This window comes from Coregonus clupeaformis, chromosome 6 (genome assembly GCF_020615455.1).
Source record: "Coregonus clupeaformis isolate EN_2021a chromosome 6, ASM2061545v1, whole genome shotgun sequence".
NCBI lineage: Eukaryota > Metazoa > Chordata > Actinopteri > Salmoniformes > Salmonidae > Coregonus > Coregonus clupeaformis.
The window spans coordinates 31,498,195-31,521,695 of NC_059197.1; the positions used below are offsets into that span (position 1 = coordinate 31,498,195).

The 23,501-nt window shown below is 42.3% G+C and overlaps 1 protein-coding gene across 2 annotated transcripts in view; it reads right to left on the reverse strand.

The window, feature by feature from the left end:
- rasgrp4 (RAS guanyl releasing protein 4) overlaps positions 1-23,501 on the reverse strand; it is a 67,497-nt gene that overhangs the window by 23,031 nt on the left and 20,965 nt on the right. For both annotated transcript variants that reach the window (XM_041878156.2, XM_041878155.2), the window contains exons 4-6: positions 22,547-22,609; positions 10,359-10,478; positions 6,063-6,152 (exon numbers count right to left, since the gene is read on the reverse strand). In XM_041878156.2, the coding sequence (XP_041734090.1) occupies positions 6,063-6,152; positions 10,359-10,478; positions 22,547-22,609 (273 nt within the window). The remainder of the gene's footprint in view (positions 1-6,062; positions 6,153-10,358; positions 10,479-22,546; positions 22,610-23,501) is intronic.

The window sequence follows — 23,501 nt, forward strand, 5'->3', positions numbered from 1 at the left end:
TGATTATTACATTACTGTTATACCCGGGGGTTACTAAACAACATACAGGACAGTGAGGATTACAGTAGAATAGAATAGATGGAGACAGAGCCTGAGAGGCTGAAGTCGCTGGACTATTGGGGGGGACAATATGATTATTACATTAGTATATTATTACTATTATACGTGGGGGTTACTGAGGAGAAACACCATTAAAAACAGTGGTGATTACAGTAGAATCGAATAGTCAGGGATGATTACAGTAGAATAGAACAGGCAGGGATGATTACAGTATAATCAAATAGGCAGTGATGATTACAGTATAATTGAATAGGCAGGGATGATTACAGTAGAATAGAATGAGGCAGGGATGATTACAGTAGAATAGGCAGTGATGATTACAGTAGAATAGAATGAGGCAGGGATGATTACAGTAGAATAGAATGAGGCAGGGATGATTACAGTAGAATCGAATAGGCAGGGATGATTACAGTAGAACAGAATGGGCAGGGATGATTACAGTAGAATAGAACAGGCAGTGATGATTACAGTAGAATTGAATAGGCAGTGATGATTACAGTATAATCGAATAGGCAGTGATGATTACAGTAGAATCGAATAGGCAGTGATGATTACAGTAGAATCGAATAGGCAGTGATGATTACAGTAGAATCGAATAGGCAGCGATGATTACAGTATAATTGAATAGGCAGTGATGATTACAGTATAATCGAATAGGCAGTGATGATTACAGTATAATCGAATAGGCAGTGATGATTACAGTATATTCGAATAGGCGGTGATGATTACAGTAGAATCGAATAGGCAGCGATGATTACAGTAGAATAGAACAGGAAGTGATGATTACAGTAGAATTGAATAGGCAGTGATGATTACAGTATAATCGAATAGGCAGTGATGATTACAGTAGAATCGAATAGGCAGTGATGATTACAGTAGATTCGAATAGGCGGGGATAATTACAGTAGAATAGAATGAGGCAGGGATGATTACAGTAGAATAGGCAGTGATGATTACAGTAGAATCGAATAGGCAGTGACGATTACAGTATAATCGAATAGGCGGGGATGATTACAGTATAATATAATGAGGCAGGGATGATTACAGTAGAATAGAATGAGGCAGGGATGATTACAGTAGAATATAATGAGGCAGGGATGATTACAGTAGAATAGGCAGTGATGATTAGAGTAGAATCGAATAGGCAGTGACGATTACAGTATAATCGAATAGGCGGGGATGATTACAGTAGAATATAATGAGGCAGGGATGATTACAGTAGAATATAATGAGGCAGGGATGATTACAGTAGAATAGGCAGGGATGATTACAGTAGAATCGAATAGGCAGTGATGATTACAGTATAATCGAATAGGCGGGGATGATTACAGTAGAATATAATGAGGCGGGGATGATTACAGTATAATAGAATGAGGCAGGGATGATTACAGTAGAATAGGCAGTGATGATTACAGTATAATCGGATAGGCGGGGATGATTACAGTAGAATATAACAGGCAGGGATGATTACAGTAGAATAGAATGAGGCAGGGATGATTACAGTAGAATAGGCAGGGATGATTACAGTAGAATCGAATAGGCAGTGATGATTACAGTATAATCGAATAGGCGGGGATGATTACAGTAGAATATAATGAGGCAGGGATGATTACAGTAGAATATAATGAGGCAGGGATGATTACAGTAGAATAGGCAGTGCTGATTACAGTAGAATAGAATGAGGCAGGGATGATTACAGTAGAATAGAATGAGGCAGGGATGATTACAGTAGAATCGAATAGGCAGGGATGATTACAGTAGAACAGAATGGGCAGGGATGATTACAGTAGAATAGAACAGGCAGTGATGATTACAGTAGAATTGAATAGGCAGTGATGATTACAGTATAATCGAATAGGCAGTGATGATTACAGTAGAATCGAATAGGCAGTGATGATTACAGTAGAATCGAATAGGCAGTGATGATTACAGTAGAATCGAATAGGCAGCGATGATTACAGTATAATTGAATAGGCAGTGATGATTACAGTATAATCGAATAGGCAGTGATGATTACAGTATAATCAAATAGGCAGTGATGATTACAGTAGAATCGAATAGGCAGGGATGATTACAGTAGAATAGAACAGGCAGGGATGATTACAGTAGAATAGGCAGGGATGATTACAGTAGAATGGAACAGGTAGTGATGATTACAGTTGAAAATAATAGGCAGGGATGATTACAGTAGAATAGAACAGGCAGTGGTGATTACAGTAGAATAGGCAGGGATGATTACAGTAGAATAGAATAGACAGGGATGATTACAGTAGAACAGAATAGGCAGGGATGATTACAGTATAATATAATGAGGCAGGGATGATTACAGTAGAATAGAATGAGGCAGGGATGATTACAGTAGAATATAATGAGGCAGGGATGATTACAGTAGAATAGGCAGTGATGATTAGAGTAGAATCGAATAGGCAGTGACGATTACAGTATAATCGAATAGGCGGGGATGATTACAGTAGAATATAATGAGGCAGGGATGATTACAGTAGAATATAATGAGGCAGGGATGATTACAGTAGAATAGGCAGGGATGATTACAGTAGAATCGAATAGGCAGTGATGATTACAGTATAATCGAATAGGCGGGGATGATTACAGTAGAATATAATGAGGCGGGGATGATTACAGTAGAATAGAATGAGGCAGGGATGATTACAGTAGAATAGGCAGTAATGATTACAGTATAATCGGATAGGCGGGGATGATTACAGTAGAATATAACAGGCAGGGATGATTACAGTGGAATATAATGAGGCAGGGATGATTACAGTAGAATAGGCAGGGATGATTACAGTAGAATCGAATAGGCAGTGATGATTACAGTATAATCGAATAGGCGGGGATGATTACAGTAGAATATAATGAGGCAGGGATGATTACAGTAGAATAGAATGAGGCAGGGATGATTACAGTAGAATAGGCAGTGCTGATTACAGTAGAATAGAATGAGGCAGGGATGATTACAGTAGAATAGAATGAGGCAGGGATGATTACAGTAGAATCGAATAGGCAGGGATGATTACAGTAGAACAGAATGGGCAGGGATGATTACAGTAGAATAGAACAGGCAGTGATGATTACAGTAGAATTGAATAGGCAGTGATGATTACAGTATAATCGAATAGGCAGTGATGATTACAGTAGAATCGAATAGGCAGTGATGATTACAGTAGAATCGAATAGGCAGTGATGATTACAGTAGAATCGAATAGGCAGCGATGATTACAGTATAATTGAATAGGCAGTGATGATTACAGTATAATCGAATAGGCAGTGATGATTACAGTATAATCAAATAGGCAGTGATGATTACAGTAGAATCGAATAGGCAGTGATGATTACAGTAGAATAGAACAGGCAGGGATGATTACAGTAGAATAGGCAGGGATGATTACAGTAGAATGGAACAGGCAGTGATGATTACAGTTGAAAATAATAGGCAGGGATGATTACAGTAGAATAGAACAGGCAGTGGTGATTACAGTAGAATAGGCAGGGATGATTACAGTAGAATAGAATAGGCAGGGATGATTACAGTAGAACAGAATAGGCAGGGATGATTAGAGTAGAATAGCAGAGGCAGTGATGATTACAGGAGAATAGAATAGGCAGGGATGATTAGAGTATAATAGAACAGGCAACAGTGGTTACAGTAGAATATAATAGGCAGCAATGATTACAGTAGAATATGCAGGGATGATTACAGTAGAATAGAATAGGCAGGGATGATTACAGTAGAATAGAATAGGCAGGGATGATTACAGTAGAATAGAACAGGCAGCAATGATTACAGTAGAATAGAACAGGCAGGGATGATTACAGTAGAATAGAATAGGCAGGGATGATTACAGTAGAATAGAACAGGTAGGGATGATTACAGTAGAATAGAATAGGAAGGGATGATTACAGTAGAATAGAACAGGCAGGGATGATTACAGTAGAATAGAACAGGTGGTGATGATTACAGTAGAATATAATAGGCAGGGATGATTACAGTAGAATAGAACAGGCAGGGATGATTACAGTAGAATAGAACAGGCAGGGATGATTACAGTATAATAGAATAGGCAGCGATGATTACAGTAGAATAGAATAGGCAGGGATGATTACAGTAGAAAATAACAAGCAGGGATGATCACAGTAGAATAGAATAGGCAGGGATGATTACAGTAGAATAGAATAGGCAGGGATGATTACAGTAGAATAGAACATGCAGGGATGATTACAGTAGAATAGAATAGGAAGGGATGATTACAGTAGAATAGAACAGGCAGGGATGATTACAGTAGAATAGAACAGGCAGTGATGATTACAGTAGAATAGGCAGGGATGATTACAGTAGAATAGAACAGGCAGGGATGATTACAGTAGAATAGAACAGGCAGGGATGATTACAGTAGAATAGAACAGGCAGTGATGATTACAGTAGAATAGACAGGGATGATTACAGTAGAATAGAATGAGGCAGGGATGATTACAGTAGAATAGAACAGGCAACAATGATTACAGTAGAATAGAACAGGCAACAATGATTACAGTAGAATATAATAGACATCAATAATTACAGTAGAATAGGCAGGGATGATTACAGTAGAATAGAACAGGCAGGGATGATTACAGTAGAATATAATAGACAGCGATGATTACAGTAGAATAGGCAGGGATGATTACAGTAGAATAGAACATGCAGTGATGATTACAGTAGAATATGCAGGGATGATTACAGTAGAATAGAACATGCAGTGATGATTACAGTAGAATAGAATGAGGCAGGGATGATTACAGTAGAATAGAACAGGCAGTGATGATTACAGTAGAATAGAACAGGCAGTGATGATTACAGTATAATCAAATAGGCGGGATGATTACAGTAGAATATAATGAGGCAGGGATGATTACAGTAGAATCGAATAGGCAGTGATGATTACATTAGAATAGAACAGGCAGGGATGATTACAGTAGAATATACTAGACAGGGATGATTACAGTCTAATATAACAGGCAGTGATGATTACAGTAGAATAGGCAGGGATGATTAAAGTATAATAGAACAGGCAACAGTGATTACAGTAGAATAGAACAGGCAGTGATGATTACAGTAAAATATAACAGGCAGCAATGATTACAGTAGAATATGCAGGGATGATTACAGTAGAATAGAACAGGCAGGGATGATTACAGTAGAATAGAATAGGCAGGGATGATTACAGTATAATATAACAGGCAGGGATGATCACAGTAGAATATAATATGCAGGGATGATTACAGTAGAATAGAATAGGCAGTGATGATTACAGTAGAATAGGCAGTGATGATTACAGTAGACTAGACAGGGATGATTACAGTAGAATAGAACAGGCAGGGATGATTACAGTAAAATATAATGAGGCATGGATGATTACAGTAGAATAGAATAGGCCGCGATGATTACAGTAGAATTGGCAAGGATGATTATAGTAGAATAGAATAGGCAGTGATGACTACAGTAGAATAGAATATGCAGCGGTGATTACAGCAGAATAGCAGAGGCAGTGATAATTACAGTAGAATAGAATAGGGAGTGATGATTACAGTAGAATTGGCAGGGATGATTACAGTAGAATAGAACAGGCAGTGATGATTACAGTAGAATAGAATAGGCAGCGATGTTTACAGTAGAATAGAATAGGGAGCGATGATTACAGTAGAATAGGCAGGGGTGATTACAGTAGAATAGAACAGACAGCGATGATTACAATAGAACAGAATAGGCAGGGATGATTACAGTAGAATAGAATAGGCAGCGATGTTTACAGTAGAATAGGCAGGGATGATTACAGTATAATAGAACAGGCAGGGATGATTACAGTAGAATATAATAGGCAGGGATGATTACAGTAGAATAGAATGAGGCAGGGATTATTACAGTAGAATATAATAGGCAGGGATGATTACAGTAGAATAGAATGAGGCAGGGATGATTACAGTAGAATGACAATATATCTCACCTGAGTTGTGAGAAGGTCTCAAACGTACAGGAACATTTCCCTCTGTGACAGGACGCGTACTCAAACAGACATGGAGGGATGGCATCATAACTACAACAGCAAGGAGAGAGGAAAAACAGCAACACTTTACATCTTATACTTCATAGAGTCATAGAGCCCTTTGTACCAGTTGACACACCAGTAGACTCTGTTACCAGTCATAGAGCCCTTTGTACCAGTTGACACACCAGTAGACTCTGTTACCAGTCATAGAGGCCTTTGTACCAGTTGACACACCAGTAGACTATGTTACCAGTCATAGAGGCCTTTGTACCAGTTGACACACCAGTAGACTATGTTACCAGTCATAGAGGCCTTTGTACCAGTTGACACATCAGTAGACACTGTTACCAGTCATAGAGGCCTTTGTACCAGTTGACACACCAGTAGCCTCTGTTACCAGTCATAGAGCCCTTTGTACCAGTTGACACACCAGTAGACACTGTTACCAGCCATAGAGGCCTTTGTACCAGTTGACACACCAGTAGACTCTGTTACCAGTCATAGAGCCCTTTGTACCAGTTGACACACCAGTAGACTCTGTTACCAGTCATAGAGCCCTTTGTACCAGTTGACACACCAGTAGACTCTGTTACCAGTCATAGAGCCCTTTTACCAGTTGACACACCAGTAGACTCTGTTACCAGTCATAGAGCCCTTTGTACCAGTTGACACACCAGTAGACTCTGTTACCAGTCATAGAGCCCTTTGTACCAGTTGACACACCAGTAGACTCTGTTACCAGTCATAGAGCCCTTTGTACCAGTTGACACACCAGTAGACTCTGTTACCAGTCATAGAGCCCTTTTACCAGTTGACACACCAGTAGACTCTGTTACCAGTCATAGAGCCCTTTGTACCAGTTGACACACCAGTAGACTATGTTACCAGTCATAGAGCCCTTTGTACCAGTTGACACACCAGTAGACTCTGTTACCAGTCATAGAGCCCTTTGTACCAGTTGACACACCAGTAGACTCTGTTACCAGTCATAGAGGCCTTTGTACCAGTTGACACACCAGTAGACTCTGTTACCAGTCATTGAGCCCTTTGTACCAGTTGACACACCAGTAGACTATGTTAACAGTCATAGAGCCCTTTGTACCAGTTGACACACCAGTAGACTCTGTTACCAGTCATAGAGCCCTTTGTACCAGTTGACACACCAGTAGACCCCGTTACCAGTCATAGAGGCCTTTGTACCAGTTGACACACCAGTAGACTCTGTTACCAGTCATAGAGCCCTTTGTACGAGTTGACACACCAGTAGACTCCGTTACCAGTCATAGAGGCCTTTGTTCCAGTTGACACACCAGTAGCCTCTGTTACCAGTCATAGAGCCCTTTGTACCAGTTGACACACCAGTAGCCTCTGTTACCAGTCATAGAGGCCTTTGTACCAGTTGACACACCAGTAGACTCTGTTACCAGTCATAGAGGCCTTTGTACCAGTTGTCACACCAGTAGACTCTGTTACCAGTCATAGAGCCCTTTGTACCAGTTGACACACCAGTAGACTCTGTTAACAGTCATAGAGCCCTTTGTACCAGTTGACACACCAGTAGACTCTGTTACCAGTCATAGAGCCCTTTGTACCATTTGACACACCAGTAGACACTGTTACCAGTCATAGAGGCCTTTGTACCAGTTGACACACCAGTAGCCTCTGTTACCAGTCATAGAGCCCTTTGTACCAGTTGACACACCAGTAGCCTCTGTTACCAGTCATAGAGGCCTTTGAACCAGTTGACACACCAGTAGCCTCTGTTACCAGTCATAGAGCCCTTTGTACCAGTAGTCACACCAGTAGACTCCGTTACCAGTCATAGAGCCCTTTGTACCAGTTGACACACCAGTAGACTATGTTACTAGTCATAGAGCCCTTTGTACCAGTTGACACACCAGTAGACTCTGTTACCAGTTATAGATCCCTTTGTACCAGTTGACACACCTATAGACTCCGTTACCAGTCATAGAGGCCTTTGTACCAGTTGACACACCAGTAGACTCTGTTACCAGTCATAGAGCCCTTTGTACCAGTTGACACACCAGTAGACTCTGTTACCAGTCATAGAGCCCTTTGTACCAGTTGACACACCAGTAGACTCTGTTACCAGTCATAGAGCCCTTTGTACCAGTTGACACACCAGTAGACTCTGTTACCAGTCATAGAGCCCTTTGTACCAGTTGACACACCAGTAGACTCTGTTACCAGTCATAGAGCCCTTTGTACCAGTTGACACACCAGTAGACTCTGTTACCAGTCATAGAGCCCTTTGTACCAGTTGACACACCAGTAGACTCTGTTACCAGTCATAGAGCCCCTTTTACCAGTTGACACACCAGTAGACTCTGTTACCAGTCATAGAGCCCTTTGTACCAGTTGACACACCAGTAGACTCTGTTACCAGTCATAGAGCCCCTTTGTACCAGTTGACACACCAGTAGACTCTGTTACCAGTCATAGAGCCCTTTGTACCAGTTGACACACCAGTAGACTCTGTTACCAGTCATAGAGGCCTTTGTACCAGTTGACACACCAGTAGACTCTGTTACCAGTCATTGAGCCCTTTGTACCAGTTGACACACCAGTAGACTATGTTAACAGTCATAGAGCCCTTTGTACCAGTTGACACACCAGTAGACTCTGTTACCAGTCATAGAGCCCTTTGTACCAGTTGACACACCAGTAGACCCTGTTACCAGTCATAGAGGCCTTTGTACCAGTTGACACACCAGTAGACTCTGTTACCAGTCATAGAGCCCTTTGTACGAGTTGACACACCAGTAGACTCCGTTACCAGTCATAGAGGCCTTTGTTCCAGTTGACACACCAGTAGCCTCTGTTACCAGTCATAGAGCCCTTTGTACCAGTTGACACACCAGTTGCCTCTGTTACCAGTCATAGAGGCCTTTGTACCAGTTGACACACCAGTAGACTCTGTTACCAGTCATAGAGGCCTTTGTACCAGTTGTCACACCAGTAGACTCTGTTACCAGTCATAGAGCCCTTTGTACCAGTTGACACACCAGTAGACTCTGTTAACAGTCATAGAGCCCTTTGTACCAGTTGACACACCAGTAGACTCTGTTACTAGTCATAGAGCCCTTTGTACCATTTGACACACCAGTAGACACTGTTACCAGTCATAGAGGCCTTTGTACCAGTTGACACACCAGTAGCCTCTGTTACCAGTCATAGAGCCCTTTGTACCAGTTGACACACCAGTAGCCTCTGTTACCAGTCATAGAGGCCTTTGAACCAGTTGACACACCAGTAGCCTCTGTTACCAGTCATAGAGCCCTTTGTACCAGTAGTCACACCAGTAGACTCCGCTACCAGTCATAGAGCCCTTTGTACCAGTTGACACACCAGTAGACTATGTTACTATTCATAGAGCCCTTTGTACCAGTTGACACACCAGTAGACTCTGTTACCAGTTATAGATCCCTTTGTACCAGTTGACACACCTGTAGACTCCGTTACCAGTCATAGAGGCCTTTGTACCAGTTGACACACCAGTAGACTCTGTTACCAGTCATAGAGCCCTTTGTACCAGTTGACACACCAGTAGACTCTGTTACCAGTCATAGAGCCCTTTGTACCAGTAGACACACCAGTAGACTCCGTTACCAGTCATAGAGCCCTTTGTACCAGTTGACACACCAGTAGCCTCTGTTACCAGTCATAGAGGCCTTTGTTCCAGTTGACACACCAGTAGACTCCATTACCAGTCATAGAGCCCTTTGTACCACTGGACACACCAGTAGACTATGTTACTAGTCATAGAGCCCTTTGTACCAGTTGACACACCAGTAGACTCTGTTACCAGTTATAGATCCCTTTGTACCAGTTGACACACCTGTAGACTCCGTTACCAGTCATAGAGCCCTTTGTACCAGTAGACACACCAGTAGACTCCGTTACGTCATAGAGCCCTTTGTACCAGTAGACACACCAGTAGACTCTGTTACCAGTCATAGAGCCCTTTGTACCAGTAGTCAGACCAGTAGCCTCTGTTACCAGTCATAGAGCCCTTTGTACCAGTTGACACACCAGTAGACTCCGTTACCAGTCATAGAGCCCTTTGTACCAGTTGACACACCAGTTGACAGACAGCTATCAGGAGAGAGTAAGACCCTTGTCACCTGCTCTACTTGTCACCTGGTCTCCTGGTGTGGTACCTACAGCACATCCATTCAGTCACACACACACACACACACACACTAACACACACACACACACAGTGTGACTCACAGGTAGGATGTGTCTATGATGTCCTGTGTCTCAGACCTGGCCAGGGTCCACAATTCACCCATCATCTGCTCTAGTTGAGGGTCAGCCTCAAACACCGCTGGGAACCTGCTGATCCACTGTCTATAGGACAGAACACAGTTACTATAGTAGCAACACAACAGTACATAGCCTCAAACACCGCTGGAACCTGCTGATCCGCTGTCTATAGGACAGAACACAGTTACTATAGTAGCAACACAACAGTACATAGCCTCAAACACAGCTGGAACCTGCTGATCCACTGTCTATAAAGCAGGGAGAGAGAGTGAACCACAGAGATCCTATTAAATTACTATTCATATTATTATTATTATTAGTAGTAGTAGTATTCATTGGTATTCTAATTCTATGCATTGAACACAACAGTCACTATCCAGAAATACAGAGGTTTGAGTGAAATTACTAAGAACGCTACAATATAGAAAGAAGTTCTCCTCCCAAACGGATTCCTTGTGACCTAAGCTACAGGTCAGGATATCTAGGTAGAGGTCAGGATATCTAGGTAGAGGTCCGGATATCTAGGTAGAGGTCAGGATATCTAGCTACAGGTCAGGATATCTAGCTACAGGTCAGGATATCTAGCTACAGGTCAGGATATCTAGCTACATGTCAGGATATCTAAGTAGAGGTTAGGATATCTAAGTAGAGGTCAGGATATCTAACTACATGTCAGGATATCTAGGTAGAGGTCAGGATATCTAGCTACATGTCAGAATATCTAGGTAGAGGTCAGGATATCTAGGTAGAGGTCAGGATATCTAGCTACAGGTCAGGATATCTAGCTACATGTCAGGATATCTAACTACAGGTCAGGATATCTAGGTAGAGGTCAGGATATCTAGCTACAGGTCAGAATATCTAGCTATAGGTCAGGATATCTAGCTACAGGTCAGGATATCTAGCTACATGTCAGGATATCTATGTAGAGGTCAGGATATCTAGCTACATGTCAGGATATCTAGGTAGAGGTCAGGATATCTAGCTACAGGTCAGGATATCTAGCTACATGTCAGGATATCTAAGTAGAGGTCAGGATATCTAGCTACATGTCAGGATATCTAGGTAGAGGTCAGGATATCTAGCTACAGGTCAGGATATCTAGCTACAGGTCAGGATATCTAGCTACATGTCAGGATATCTAGGTAGAGGTCAGGATATCTAACTACAGGTCAGGATATCTAGCTACATGTCAGGATATCTAGCTACATGTCAGGATATCTAGGTAGAGGTCAGGATATCTAGCTACATGTCAGGATATCTAGGTAGAGGTCAGGATATCTAGGTAGAGGTCAGGATATCTAGCTACATGTCAGGATATCTAACTACAGGTCAGGATATCTAGGTAGAGGTCAGGATATCTAGCTACAGGTCAGGATATCTAGGTAGAGGTCAGGATATCTAGCTACATGTCAGGATATCTAACTACAGGTCAGGATATCTAGGTAGAGGTCAGGATATCTAACTACATGTCAGGATATCTAACTACATGTCAGGATATCTAAGTAGAGGTCAGGATATCTAGCTACATGTCAGGATATCTAGGTAGAGGTCAGGATATCTAGCTACAGGTCAGGATATCTAGCTACAGGTCAGGATATCTAGCTACATGTCAGGATATCTAGGTAGAGGTCAGGATATCTAGCTACATATCAGGATATCTAGGTAGAGGTCAGGATATCTAGGTAGAGGTCAGGATATCTAGCTACATGTCAGGATATCTAACTACAGGTCAGGATATCTAGGTAGAGGTCTGGATATCTAGCTACATATCAGGATATCTAGGTAGAGGTCTGGATATCTAGCTACATATCAGGATATCTAGGTAGAGGTCAGGATATCTAGCTACATATCAGGATATCTAGGTAGAGGTCAGGATATCTAGGTAGAGGTCAGGATATCTAGCTACATGTCAGGATATCTAACTACAGGTCAGGATATCTAGGTAGAGGTCTGGATATCTAGCTACAGGTAAGGATAACTAGCTACATGTCAGGATATCTAGCTACATGTCAGGATATCTATGTAGAGGTCAGGATATCTAGCTACAGGTCAGGATATCTAGCTACAGGTCAGGATATCTAGCTACATGTCAGGATATCTAGGTAGAGGTCAGGATATCTAGCTACATGTCAGGATATCTAGCTACATGTCAGGATATCTAGGTAGAGGTCAGGATATCTAACTACAGGTCAGGATATCTAGCTACAGGTCAGGATATCTAGCTACATGTCAGGATATCTAGGTAGAGGTCAGGATATCTAGCTACATGTCAGGATATCTAGGTAGAGGTCAGGATATCTAGGTAGAGGTCAGGATATCTAGCTACATGTCAGGATATCTAACTACAGGTCAGGATATCTAGGTAGAGGTCAGGATATCTAGCTACAGGTCAGGATATCTAGGTAGAGGTCAGGATATCTAGCTACATGTCAGGATATCTAACTACAGGTCAGGATATCTAGGTAGAGGTCAGGATATCTAACTACATGTCAGGATATCTAACTACATGTCAGGATATCTAAGTAGAGGTCAGGATATCTAGCTACATGTCAGGATATCTAGGTAGAGGTCAGGATATCTAGCTACAGGTCAGGATATCTAGCTACAGGTCAGGATATCTAGCTACATGTCAGGATATCTAGGTAGAGGTCAGGATATCTAGCTACATATCAGGATATCTAGGTAGAGGTCAGGATATCTAGGTAGAGGTCAGGATATCTAGCTACATGTCAGGATATCTAACTACAGGTCAGGATATCTAGGTAGAGGTCTGGATATCTAGCTACATATCAGGATATCTAGCTACAAGTCAGGATATCTAGCTACATGTCAGGATATCTAGGTAGAGGTCAGGATATCTAGCTACATATCAGGATATCTAGGTAGAGGTCAGGATATCTAGGTAGAGGTCAGGATATCTAGCTACATGTCAGGATATCTAACTACAGGTCAGGATATCTAGGTAGAGGTCTGGATATCTAGCTACAGGTCAGGATATCTAGCTACATGTCAGGATATCTAGCTACATGTCAGGATATCTATGTAGAGGTCAGGATATCTAGCTACAGGTCAGGATATCTAGCTACAGGTCAGGATATCTAGCTACATGTCAGGATATCTAGGTAGATGTCAGGATATCTAGCTACATGTCAGGATATCTAGGTAGAGGTCAGGATATCTAGCTACATGTCAGGAAATCTAAGTAGAGGTCATGCAATCTAGCTACATGTCAGGATATCTAACTACAGGTCAGGATATCTAGGTAGAGGTCAGGATATCTAGGTAGAGGTCAGGATATCTAGCTACAGGTCAGGATATCTAGCTATAGGTCAGGATATCTAGCTACAGGTCAGGATATCTAGCTACATGTCAGGATATCTAGGTAGAGGTCAGGATATCTAGCTACATGTCAGGATATCTAGGTAGAGGTCAGGATATCTAGCTACATGTCAGGATATCTAAGTAGAGGTCAGGATATCTAGCTACATGTCAGGATATCTAGGTAGAGGTCAGGATATCTAGCTACAGGTCAGGATATCTAGGTAGAGGTCAGGATATCTAGCTACAGGTCAGGATATCTAGCTACAGGTCAGGATATCTAGCTACATGTCAGGATATCTAGGTAGAGGTCAGGATATCTAGCTACATGTCAGGATATCTAACTACAGGTCAGGATATCTAGGTAGAGGTCAGGATATCTAGGTAGAGGTCAGGATATCTAGCTACAGGTCAGGATATCTAGCTAAAGGTCAGGATATCTAGCTACAGGTCAGGATATCTAGCTACATGTCAGGATATCTAGGTAGAGGTCAGGATATCTAGCTACATGTCAGGATATCTAGGTAGAGGTCAGGATATCTAGCTACAGGTCAGGATATCTAGCTACAGGTCAGGATATCTAGCTACATGTCAGGATATCTAGCTACATGTCAGGATATCTAGGTAGAGGTCAGGATATCTAACTACAGGTCAGGATATCTAGCTACAGGTCAGGATATCTAGCTACATGTCAGGATATCTAGGTAGAGGTCAGGATATCTAGCTACATGTCAGGATATCTAGGTAGAGGTCAGGATATCTAGGTAGAGGTCAGGATATCAGCTACATGTCAGGATATCTAACTACAGGTCAGGATATCTAGGTAGAGGTCAGGATATATAGCTACAGGTCAGGATATCTAGGTAGAGGTCAGGATATCTAGCTACATGTCAGGATATCTAACTACAGGTCAGGATATCTAGGTAGAGGTCAGGATATCTAACTACATGTCAGGATATCTAACTACATGTCAGGATATCTAAGTAGAGGTCAGGATATCTAGCTACATGTCAGGATATCTAGGTAGAGGTCAGGATATCTAGCTACAGGTCAGGATATCTAGCTACAGGTCAGAATATCTAGCTACATGTCAGGATATCTAGGTAGAGGTCAGGATATCTAGCTACATGTCAGGATATCTAGGTAGAGGTCAGGATATCTAGGTAGAGGTCAGGATATCTAGCTACATGTCAGGATATCTAACTACAGGTCAGGATATATAGGTAGATGTCAGGATATCTAGCTACATGTCAGGATATCTAGGTACATGTCAGGATATCTAACTACAGGTCAGGATATCTAGGTAGAGGTCAGGATATCTAGCTACAGGTCAGGATATCTAGCTACAGGTCAGGATATCTAGCTAGAGGTCAGGATATCTAGCTATATGTCAGGATATCTAACTACAGGTCAGGATATCTAGCTACAGGTCAGGATATCTAGCTACAGGTCAGGATATCTAACTACAGGTCAGGATATCTAGGTAGAGGTCAGGATATCTAGGTAGAGGTCAGGATATCTAGCTACAGGTCAGGATATCTAGGTATAGGTCAGGATATCTAGCTACAGGTCAGGATATCTAGGTAGAGGTCAGGATATCTAGCTACATGTCAGGATATCTAACTAGAGGTCAGGATATCTAGGTAGAGGTCAGGATATCTAGCTACATGTCAGGATATCTAACTACAGGTCAGGATATCTAGGTACAGGTCAGGATATCTAGCTACAGGTCAGGATATCTAACTACATGTCAGGATATCTAGGTAGAGGTCAGGATATCTAACTCATAGGTCAGGATATCTAGGTAGAGGTCAGGATATCTAGGTAGAGGTCAGGATATCTAGCTATAGGTCAGGGTATCTAGCTACAGGTCAGGATATCTAGGTAGAGGTCAGGATATCTAGCTATAGGTCAGGATATCTAGCTATAGGTCAGGGTATCTAGCTATAGGTCAGGATATCTAGCTATAGGTCAGGATATCTAGCTACAGGTCAGGATATCTAGCTATAGGTCAGGATATCTAGCTACAGGTCAGGATATCTAGCTATAGGTCAGGATATCTAGCTATAGGTCAGGATATCTAGGTAGAGGTCAGGATATCTAGCTACAGGTCAGGATATCTAGCTACAGGTCAGGATATCTGCTGTAGGTCAGGATATCTAGCTACAGGTCAGGATATCTAACTACAGGTCAGGATATCTAGGTAGAGGTCAGGATATCTAGGTAGAGGTCAGGATATCTAGCTACAGGTCAGGATATCTAGCTACAGGTCAGGATATCTAGCTAGAGGTCAGGATATCTAGGTAGAGGTCAGGATATCTAGCTAGGTCAGGATATCGCTACAGGTCAGGATATCTAGCTACAGGTCAGGGTATCTAGGATATCTAGCTACAGGTCAGGATATCTAGTATAGGTCAGGATATCTAGGTAGAGGTCAGGATATCTAGCTACAGGTCAGGATATCTAGGTATAGGTCAGGATATCTAGCTACAGGTCAGGATATCTAGCTATAGGTCAGGATATCTAGCTATAGGTCAGGATATCTAGGTAGAGGTCAGGATATCTAGCTACAGGTCAGGATATCTAGCTACAGGTCAGGATATCTAGCTATAGGTCAGGATATCTAGCTATAGGTCAGGATATCTAGGTAGAGGTCAGGATATCTAGCTATAGGTCAGGGTATCTAGCTATAGGTCAGGATATCTAGCTATAGGTCAGGATATCTAGCTACAGGTCAGGATATCTAGCTATAGGTCAGGATATCTAGGTAGAGGTCAGGATATCTAGCTATAGGTCAGGATATCTAGCTACAGGTCAGGATATCTAGCTATAGGTCAGGGTATCTAGCTATAGGTCAGGATATCTAGCTATAGGTCAGGATATCTAGCTATAGGTCAGGATATCTAGCTATAGGTCAGGATATCTAGCTATAGGTCAGGGTATCTAGGTAGAGGTCAGGATATCTAGCTACAGGTCAGGATATCTAGCTAAAGGTCAGGATATCTAGCTACAGGTCAGGATATCTAGCTACATGTCAGGATATCTATGTAGAGGTCAGGATATCTAGCTACAGGTCAGGATATCTAGGTAGAGGTCAGGATATCTAGCTACATGTCAGGATATCTAGGTACAGGTCAGGATATCTAGCTACATGTCAGGATATCTAGCTACATGTCAGGATATCTAGGTAGAGGTCAGGATATCTAACTACAGGTCAGGATATCTAGCTACAGGTCAGGATATCTAGCTACATGTCAGGATATCTAGGTAGAGGTCAGGATATCTAGCTACATGTCAGGATATCTAGGTAGAGGTCAGGATATCTAGGTAGAGGTCAGGATATCTAGCTACATGTCAGGATATCTAACTACAGGTCAGGATATCTAGGTAGAGGTCAGGATATCTAGCTACAGGTCAGGATATCTAGGTAGAGGTCAGGATATCTAGCTACATGTCAGGATATCTAACTACAGGTCAGGATATCTAGGTAGAGGTCAGGATATCTAACTACATGTCAGGATATCTAACTACATGTCAGGATATCTAAGTAGAGGTCAGGATATCTAGCTACATGTCAGGATATCTAGGTAGAGGTCAGGATATCTAGCTACAGGTCTGGATATCTAGCTACAGGTCAGAATATCTAGCTACATGTCAGGATATCTAGGTAGAGGTCAGGATATCTAGCTACATGTCAGGATATCTAGGTAGAGGTCAGGATATCTAGGTAGAGGTCAGGATATCTAGCTACATGTCAGGATATCTAACTACAGGTCAGGATATCTAGGTAGAGGTCTGGATATCTAGCTACATGTCAGGATATCTAGCTACATGTCAGGATATCTAGCTACAGGTCAGGATATCTAGGTAGAGGTCAGGATATCTAGCTACAGGTCAGGATATCTAGGTACAGGTCAGGATATCTAGCTATAGGTCAGGATATCTAGCTATATGTCAGGATATCTAACTACAGGTCAGGATATCTAGGTAGAGGTCAGGATATCTAGCTACAGGTCAGGATATCTAGCTACAGGTCAGGATATCTAGGTAGATGTCAGGATATCTATGTAGAGGTCAGGATATCTAGCTACAGGTCAGGATATCTAGCTACAGGTCAGGATATCTAGCTACAGGTCAGGATATCTAGGTAGATGTCAGGATATCTAGCTACATGTCAGGATATCTATAAGGAATGGTAGAGGTCAGGATATCTAGCTACATGTCAGGATATCTAACTACAGGTCAGGATATCTAGCTACAGGTCAGGATATCTAGCTACAGGTCAGGATATCTAACTACATGTCAGGATATCTAGGTAGAGGTCAGGATATCTAACTATAGGTCAGGATATCTAGGTAGAGGTCAGGATATCTAGGTAGAGGTCAGGATATCTAGCTATAGGTCAGGGTATCTAGCTATAGGTCAGGATATCTAGGTAGAGGTCAGGATATCTAGCTATAGGTCAGGATATCTAGCTATAGGTCAGGGTATCTAGCCATAGGTCAGGATATCTAGCTATAGGTCAGGATATCTAGCTACAGGTCAGGATATCTAGCTATAGGTCAGGATATCTAGCTACAGGTCAGGATATCTAGCTATAGGTCAGGATATCTAGCTATAGGTCAGGATATCTAGGTAGAGGTCAGGATATCTAGCTACAGGTCAGGATATCTAGCTACATGTCAGGATATCTAGCTATAGGTCAGGATATCTAGGTACAGGTCAGGATATCTAACTACAGGTCAGGATATCTAGGTAGAGGTCAGGATATCTAGGTAGAGGTCAGGATATCTAGCTACAGGTCAGGATATCTAACTACAGGTCAGGATATCTAGGTAGAGGTCAGGATATCTAGGTAGAGGTCAGGATATCTAGCTACAGGTCAGGATATCTAGCTACAGGTCAGGATATCTAGCTACAGGTCAGGATATCTAGCTACATGTCAGGATATCTAGGTAGAGGTCAGGATATCTAGCTATATGTCAGGATATCTAGGTAGAGGTCAGGATATCTAGCTATAGGTCAGGGTATCTAGCTATAGGTCAGGATATCTAGGTAGAGGTCAGGATATCTAGCTATAGGTCAGGATATCTAGCTACAGGTCAGGATATCTAGCTATAGGTCAGGGTATCTAGCTAGAGGTCAGGATATCTAGCTACAGGTCAGGATATCTAGCTACAGGTCAGGATATCTAGCTACAGGTCAGGATATCTAGGTACAGGTCAGGATATCTAGCTATAGGTCAGGATATCTAGCTACAGGTCAGGATATCTAGGTAGAGGTCAGGATATCTAGCTACAGGTCAGGATATCTAGCTACAGGTCAGGATATCTAGCTATAGGTCAGGATATCTAGCTATAGGTCAGGATATCTAGGTAGAGGTCAGGATATCTAGCTATAGGTCAGGATATCTAGCTATAGGTCAGGATATCTAGCTACAGGTCAGGATATCTAGCTATAGGTCAGGATATCTAGGTAGAGGTCAGGATATCTAGCTATAGGTCAGGATATCTAGCTACAGGTCAGGATATCTAGCTATAGGTCAGGGTATCTAGCTATAGGTCAGGATATCTAGCTATAGGTCAGGATATCTAGCTATAGGTCAGGATATCTAGCTATAGGTCAGGATATCTAGCTATAGGTCAGGGTATCTAGGTAGAGGTCAGGATATCTAGCTACAGGTCAGGATATCTAGCTAAAGGTCAGGATATCTAGCTACAGGTCAGGATATCTAGCTACATGTCAGGATATCTAGGTAGAGGTCAGGATATCTAGCTACATGTCAGGATATCTAGGTAGAGGTCAGGATATCTAGCTACAGGTCAGGATATCTAGCTACAGGTCAGGATATCTAGCTACATGTCAGGATATCTAGCTACATGTCAGGATATCTAGGTAGAGGTCAGGATATCTAACTACAGGTCAGGATATCTAGCTACAGGTCAGGATATCTAGCTACATGTCAGGATATCTAGGTAGAGGTCAGGATATCTAGCTACATGTCAGGATATCTAGGTAGAGGTCAGGATATCTAGGTAGAGGTCAGGATATCAGCTACATGTCAGGATATCTAACTACAGGTCAGGATATCTAGGTAGAGGTCAGGATATATAGCTACAGGTCAGGATATCTAGGTAGAGGTCAGGATATCTAGCTACATGTCAGGATATCTAACTACAGGTCAGGATATCTAGGTAGAGGTCAGGATATCTAACTACATGTCAGGATATCTAACTACATGTCAGGATATCTAAGTAGAGGTCAGGATATCTAGCTACATGTCAGGATATCTAGGTAGAGGTCAGGATATCTAGCTACAGGTCTGGATATCTAGCTACAGGTCAGAATATCTAGCTACATGTCAGGATATCTAGGTAGAGGTCAGGATATCTAGCTACATGTCAGGATATCTAGGTAGAGGTCAGGATATCTAGGTAGAGGTCATGATATCTAGCTACATGTCAGGATATCTAACTACAGGTCAGGATATATAGGTAGATGTCAGGATATCTAGCTACATGTCAGGAAATCTAGCTACATGTCAGGATATCTAACTACAGGTCAGGATATCTAGGTAGAGGTCAGGATATCTAGCTACAGGTCAGGATATCTAGCTACAGGTCAGGATATCTAACTATAGGTCAGGATATCTAGCTATATGTCAGGATATCTAACTACAGGTCAGGATATCTAGCTACAGGTCAGGATATCTAGCTACAGGTCAGGATATCTAACTACAGGTCAGGATATCTAGGTAGAGGTCAGGATATCTAGGTAGAGGTCAGGATATCTAGCTACAGGTCAGGATATCTAGCTATAGGTCAGGATATCTAGCTACAGGTCAGGATATCTAGGTAGAGGTCAGGATATCTAGCTACATGTCAGGATATCTAACTACAGGTCAGGATATCTTGGTAGAGGTCAGGATATCTAGCTACATGTCAGGATATCTAACTACAGGTCAGGATATCTAGCTACAGGTCAGGATATCTAGCTACAGGTCAGGATATCTAACTACATGTCAGGATATCTAGGTAGAGATCAGGATATCTAACTATAGGTCAGGATATCTAGGTAGAGGTCAGGATATCTAGGTAGAGGTCAGGATATCTAGCTATAGGTCAGGGTATCTAGCTATAGGTCAGGATATCTAGGTAGAGGTCAGGATATCTAGCTATAGGTCAGGATATCTAGCTATAGGTCAGGGTATCTAGCTATAGGTCAGGATATCTAGCTATAGGTCAGGATATCTAGCTACAGGTCAGGATATCTAGCTATAGGTCAGGATATCTAGCTACAGGTCAGGATATCTAGCTATAGGTCAGGATATCTAGCTATAGGTCAGGATATCTAGGTAGAGGTCAGGATATCTAGCTACAGGTCAGGATATCTAGCTACAGGTCAGGATATCTAGCTATAGGTCAGGATATCTAGCTACAGGTCAGGATATCTAACTACAGGTCAGGATATCTAGGTAGAGGTCAGGATATCTAGGTAGAGGTCAGGATATCTAGCTACAGGTCAGGATATCTAACTACAGGTCAGGATATCTAGGTAGAGGTCAGGATATCTAGGTAGAGGTCAGGATATCTAGCTACAGGTCAGGATATCTAGCTACAGGTCAGGATATCTAGCTACAGGTCAGGATATCTAACTACATGTCAGGATATCTAGGTAGAGGTCAGGAAATCTAACTATAGGTCAGGATATCTAGGTAGAGGTCAGGATATCTAGCTATAGGTCAGGGTATCTAGCTATAGGTCAGGATATCTAGGTAGAGGTCAGGATATCTAGCTATAGGTCAGGATATCTAGCTACAGGTCAGGATATCTAGCTATAGGTCAGGGTATCTAGCTATAGGTCAGGATATCTAGCTATAGGTCAGGATATCTAGCTACAGGTCAGGATATCTAGCTATAGGTCAGGATATCTAGCTACAGGTCAGGATATCTAGCTATAGGTCAGGATATCTAGCTATAGGTCAGGATATCTAGGTAGAGGTCAGGATATCTAGCTACAGGTCAGGATATCTAGCTACAGGTCAGGATATCTAGCTATAGGTCAGGATATCTAGCTATAGGTCAGGATATCTAGGTAGAGGTCAGGATATCTAGCTATAGGTCAGGGTATCTAGCTATAGGTCAGGATATCTAGCTATAGGTCAGGATATCTAGCTACAGGTCAGGATATCTAGCTATAGGTCAGGATATCTAGGTAGAGGTCAGGATATCTAGCTATAGGTCAGGATATCTAGCTACAGGTCAGGATATCTAGCTATAGGTCAGGGTATCTAGCTATAGGTCAGGATATCTAGCTATAGGTCAGGATATCTAGCTATAGGTCAGGATATCTAGCTATAGGTCAGGATATCTAGCTATAGGTCAGGGTATCTAGCTATAGGTCAGGATATCTAGCTATAGGTCAGGATATCTAGCTATAGGTCAGGATATCTAGCTCTAAAGCTCATTTCATGGTTTGGGATCAAATTGTACTGTAGAATAGAGACAGACAGACAGACACACACACAAACACACAGACACACACAGACACACACAGACACACACACAAACACACAGACACACACACAGACACAAACGCACACAGACATTCAGACACAGACACTAACATGCACAGACACACACACACAGACACACACACAAACACACAGACACACACACAGACACAAACGCACACAGACACAGACACAAACACGCACAGACACACACACACACAGACACACACACAAACACACAGACAGACACACAGACACAAACGCACACAGACACAAACACACACAGACACACACAAACACAGATACACATCACACTGACCTGATAAGGTGGCAGACCTGTGGTCGTCTCAGTCCTCTCTTCTCCACTGGGCAGTCCTTATAGGTTACACAGTCAAGGAAAAGCAGCCGAAAGAGAAGACTTCCGTACAGCATAAAGGAACTGTACACTACACATAACCATATGAGCTGTTACGGACCAACGTAACAAATACATTTAAAATCAATGGTCATGGATAGCAACATCAGTCTCAAACAGCTCTGTGCCACTGAACACAGTCAGCCCACCAGAACACTAGTCAGCTTCTTCACTCATTTCTAAATAAGGGGTAAACAGTAGGTAAACAACAGGAGTAAACAAAGCAGGGTTTGTTTCCTGGTCAGAGGGATTATGGGACATGTGACTATGAGGTGCAGGGCACCGACAGGGCTGACCTCCCTTACCCCTAGGCAGACCTGGGTTCAAATAGTACCTGAAACTTTCAGATACAGGGCTGACCACCCTAACCCCTAGGCAGACCTGGGTTCAAATACTACCTGAAACTTTCAGATACAGGGCTGACCACCCTAACCCCTAGGCAGACCTGGGTTCAAATAGTACCTGAAACTTTCAGATACAGGGCTGACCACCCTAACCCCTAGGCAGACCTGGGTTCAAATAGTACCTGAAACTTTCAGATACAGGGCTGACCACCCTAACCCCTAGGCAGACCTGGGTTCAAATAGTACCTGAAACTTTCAGATACAGGGCTGACCACCCTAACCCCTAGGCAGACCTGGGTTCAAATAGTACCTGAAACTTTCAGATACAGGGCTGACCACCCTAACCCCTAGGCAGACCTGGGTTCAAATACTACCTGAAACTTTCAGATGCTGCCTGGAGTGACCAATGGGTTGGTTTTGCAGTTTTGGGAATATTCAATTTGTTTATTAAAGCCAGGCAAGCTCAATCAAGCATAGATAACGTATTTTAAATTATTTCAAATAGTGTTTGAACC